General features: G+C 39.8%; 1 protein-coding gene across 1 annotated transcript; it reads right to left on the bottom strand.

Annotated features, from left to right (window-relative positions):
- Positions 1 to 2,159: 2,159 nt before the first annotated feature.
- On the bottom strand, positions 2,160 to 4,026 carry LOC139947354 (retinoschisin-like). The gene is made up of 4 exons (XM_071945252.1): positions 3,688 to 4,026; positions 3,486 to 3,549; positions 2,407 to 2,735; positions 2,160 to 2,306 (listed from the first exon to the last, which is right to left on the bottom strand). The coding sequence occupies exons 1-4, from the start codon at positions 4,024 to 4,026 to the stop codon at positions 2,160 to 2,162; spliced, it is 879 nt and encodes a 292-aa protein (XP_071801353.1).
- Between the last annotated feature and the right edge of the window lie 708 nt (positions 4,027 to 4,734).

The raw sequence follows: 4,734 nt of genomic DNA, 5'->3' as shown, positions 1-4,734 counted from the left end.
ATCGCTGAGTGATACAAAGAAAAAAAAAACACTGATAATATTAATAAAAACAACTTTACACAATTGTGACATTTTGTTGAAAATCTGTGAAAGGAATGTAATTTTTATATCCTAAAAAAATAAAAAAATAAAAATCAATGTTTGTTGTCAACTACAAATTATCAGTCACAGGTCATTTACATCATCAGAGTCAAAGTCATTGAGCTGAGTTTGCATTAATGTGTTTAATATTCAAAGTCTGGGTGTTGTTGCGATCATACATGTAGAGTATGCGATCATGCATCAGCCTCCTCCCCCACCGCCTCCTTGGCCACGTCCCGACTCCGCCTACCCCTTTTACAAATAACGCACAAGTCAAGGGGGCTATCAGTTTTATCACACACAACTTTACAAGCTCCGGTTTCCACAATAAATATATATATTCCAAACTTACTTTTTGCATTTACTTCGTGAGCACATGTCTTGCACTTCATAACTACCGTTTTTTTTTTCAGGAAACGGTTAAATGGAGCCAAATTGCGGGCAAAATTCTCTCGAAGAAGCAAGTCACTCCCCTCCGTCCATGTTTTTGAGAAATTCTGATACCGCATGCGTTTCTGAATGGGACACACGTGATTTATCAAGCTCGACTCCATCTATACGTTCAGCCTTGAATTTGGTTTAGGGTATCTGACTAAGTATTTAAGTAGGAATCGCGCCCTCTGTCGGCGGATTGTAGCGTCTCCCGCGTAAAGTTAATGAGCTTCACTCGTCCCCAGCGCCTTGCTTTAACCAAAGGCGCTGGGATGGGCAAAGGTATCATGCACTGTCATTGGTGTAATAATGCGCAGTCCCATCATGCATCACACTCACACTGCACCATATTTCTATGCAGTGTACGCATGACGTACTTTCTGAACAAGAATCTGTGCAAGCGATTAGCCCATCCCAGCGGTCCTGGATTGACTGGCCGCTGGGGCCGACCGAATTAATGAGCCTGCATTAGGTGGTTAATTGATGCACTTGCTGGATGATTTTGATTAATTCTGGTTAAAAATACCACTCAATGAAAATACCAAGCGCAACAGGATAAAAAAAAAAGAATTTAAACAAACAATAAATACGGATGCATATACTGAGTTTAAATTTCTTGCAAGTAAAACAAAATCAGTAAACTATTGCAGTCACTTTATTAGTTTACGATGTTTAAAAAAGTCAGTAATATTAATAATGATAACACTAAGTTCCTACGTTTCTGCGTTGAATATTTTCTTCAGACCTGCCATGTTGAATCGTCAGCAACTTATGTTTTTAAAGGCAATTACTCAAAATAATTAGTGTCATAAAACCTTACTTGGTAACGAGTAATGGGGAGAGGTTGATAGTACAAAACATTGTGAGAATCGGCCTCCTCTGAAATGACGTAGTTTTGAAGAAAGAAGTAATTTTCCACGAATTTGATTTCGAGAACTCAAGTTTAGAACTTGAGGTCTCGAAATCAAGCATCTGAAAGCACACAATTTAGTGTGACAAGGGTGTTTTTTTTTCTTTTCAGAGTAATCGCGCAACTCCGACGACCGATCGAGCTCAAATTTTCACAGGTTTGTTATTTTATGCATATGTTGAGATACACAAAGTGAGAAGACTTCTCTTTGACAATTACCAATAGTGTACACTGTCTTTAAACTTAGGGGTGTAAAATGAGCCAACCTACATAGACTTTAGCTGCCCGATTTTTAGGAAAAGATATTAATATTAATCAACGATGTATCATTTTATGTTGGAAAGAAGGATGGGCCAACCCACATGGGCAAGGTATGCAAAGGATCATACTATTGTGTGTCGTATGGAAAAGACATGTGGTCGATTTCACAGAGATATTCCTGACTTAGGACTATAATATTATGCATAGTCCTCAGTTTAAAGGAATTTGATATCATTCTTATCTTATCGTACATAAAATCAATCTGTCATTAAAGCCACATATTAATTGTCTTTTTAATGAAACTATAGCCGAGGTAACTTTGCGAAAGTGGGTAACAAAAGGTGATGTTTAAATTGCTAGTGACGTCACAAGATCACAAAATGGTTATAATTGTATGTGTCAGATTTGTTTTATACTATTTCGCTTTTTTACAAAAGGTAACGTTGGGCTTTTACTGCATGTAATCGAAACAACTTTATTTACAGCCACATGTAAGCAGTTCAAAACGCAGCGCGATGGCACCATTCCACTCAACGGGTACGATGCGAATCTTGACCGCCAAGACGGGCTTGAAGAAGTGCCTCTCCACAATGCTGTTTCTATCGGTGTTGCCATTGAATAACTAAAAAGTGGATAAATAACGTAAATAAATTGTTATCTTCGTAATGACAGATTTTTATATTTCAAAAAATTGTAAACCAAGGGAAGCTATATCAGCATACCTGAGTTTGGCCAAGTTGGTCTTTCACGTCAATAAGACATGCCGGTGAGTGTGGTTCGAACTGCACTTTGTACTTAGTCACCCACTGGGCGTTTCCACCAGTACGCCCCTGTGTGAGTACCCCAGTGACGTAGGTCGGGTTGCCTAAATCCACCTGTATCCACTGGTTGGTATTCATTACTCTGGGTTGCCATGCTCCTATGGTATTATCATTTGGCGGTAGCTTGTTGAGACGGCCACCAGCCGCTGTTGACTTTCGACGTCCGTTGTAGTTACTTGATGCAGAGAGGCTCTCATCGGGGATTGGACCATCTTCAAGACCGAGCTTCTCTGGATCGGGAACAGAAAGATACATTAAATATTGTGACTATAATGATAAGGAAAGGTTTGCGGTTACACCTAGTAACGACTATCTCTAATGAGTTGGGGTGGTTCTGAAAAGAACCGTTGGTTTAACTCGACGTTTCGATCAGTATGCTCTGATCGTCTTCTGGAGAATGACGATCAGAGCATACTGATCGAAACGTCGAGTTAAACCAACGTTTCTTTTCACAACCCCCCCCCCCCAACTCATTAGAGATAGTCGTTACATGGTGTTAGCGCAAACCTTTTCATATCGTAATTCCACCATGCAAAGTTTCAAATTCTACTATAATGCCTGCAATAATAATACTTTTAATAATCGATTTTAATATAACTCTTTATCACAACCCGAAGGGCGTCTCAAAGCGCTACACATCATTTACCCTTGTCACTAGATCTTATTTCATTCCTTATAACATCTCAGCTCCCTGGGGATGATTATACAGCCGGTGCTACCAGTTACCACGCTCTAAGCTAATCATTCACATAAACCATCTCTGCCCTCACAGGTACCCATATTTCTACCCCTGGGTGGAGAGAAGCAATCATTATTGTAAAATGTCTTGATCAAGGACACACAGGTTAACCAACAAAACTTGAGCCAGATGCTCTTTCCCACTGGGCCATGACACCCGCAATAATACAGAAAAAATCCACAGAATACAAACTTCTCTAATGCATTAGAAAATATTATGCCTCCTGTAACAATTTACTCACCAAAACTGGCATTCGAAGAAGTGCATTTCCCATTGTCTGACACATGACTGTTCTGTAGAGCAAGCTGGATATCAAACACAATTGTAATTTGTATTATTTAAAAAATACCTCCACAGTCTTTGTCAAAATTTTGAGAAAAAAATGATGTATAATATAAAAAACACGATAAATAAGTACAAGTGTAAATGAAATTAGCAAATACCTGACAAGTCCTTGGTTCTGCAGTTGCGTCGTAATACGAAACATACTGCATTCCTTGAAAGTTGTCACAGGTTTGCTCTCCGATGGCGTTGTTGTTCATCTGACAGACTTGGTTAATGTTATCGTAGTTGTAAGAAAAACATCCATGATGGCTGAGACACCGAACTGAACATCTGGCGGCAGAGATACCTGAGATATTCATGAAGGACTGGCCTAGTAGGGCGTAGTGCTCTGTCGGCTGGTACCAGACCCCTCGGTAGAGACCACTCACACTATAAGACGCTGAAACCTCAAGAAACATCTCAAGCAAGAAAAACATCCAACTACTGCGAACGGCCATTTTTATACTCCGGCCTTGTCATACAGTTTCACCGTTAACCGATAAACTAACAAAATAATTCAGTTATTCTCACGTATCAAGCGCGAGAAGTTTTACGCGATTAAAAATGATCGCAAATCCGTTGCCATAGTTAATAATCATTACCTGTTTCTCTCATCACCTTTAAATAATTAAGGCCAGGGCCTACTTTTCTTGTGTTAGTTATTTATTTATAATTATAATTTGTTGTCATGCAGACACACTTTGTAGACTACGATCAGCTATTATTCCAGAGACTGTCGTCACCTACTTCTGGGGCTGAAACAGAGTTACCTCTTTAAAGTCCATAAAACGGATGTGACCTGGGTATAATCCATCAGAAGTCTCGAGTGTTGAGCAGAAAGCACAAAATACGAATAATTAGTGCAAATGAATAAGCAAATGCCTGTAGTGATAACTTACTGGTTTGGCAGTTGCGTCGTTAAACGAATGATGAAGCACTCCTTGAAGGTTTTCACAGACATACTCAGCATTGGCGTTGTTCATCTGACATACTTGACTGATGTGATCGTAGTTGAAAGAGAAACATCCGTGATGACTGAGACACCGAACTGAACATCTGACGGCAGAGATGCCCGAGATATTCATGAAGGACTGGCCTTGTAGGGCGTGGTGCTGTACCGGCTGGCACCAAACCCCTCGGTAAAGACCACTCACACTATAAGACGC

Source organism: Asterias amurensis, chromosome 14, assembly GCF_032118995.1.
Source record: "Asterias amurensis chromosome 14, ASM3211899v1".
Taxonomy (NCBI): domain Eukaryota; kingdom Metazoa; phylum Echinodermata; class Asteroidea; order Forcipulatida; family Asteriidae; genus Asterias; species Asterias amurensis.
Note: the sequence above shows the minus strand (reverse complement) of the source record. Positions and strands in the feature narration are given on the sequence as shown.

What these genes read in the sequence shown, in the direction of transcription:
- LOC139947354 (XM_071945252.1), bottom strand. Translation starts at nt 4,026, where the DNA reads ATGGCCGTTCGCAGTAGTTGGATGTTTTTCTTGCTTGAGATGTTTCTT. An exon ending in CAGAACCAAGGACTTGTCAG is followed by an intron (nt 3,550 to 3,687) that starts GTATTTGCTAAT and finishes TTTGATATCCAG; the next exon opens with CTTGCTCTACAGAACAGTCA. An exon ending in TTCTTCGAATGCCAGTTTTG is followed by an intron (nt 2,736 to 3,485) that starts GTGAGTAAATTG and finishes TTCCCGATCCAG; the next exon opens with AGAAGCTCGGTCTTGAAGAT.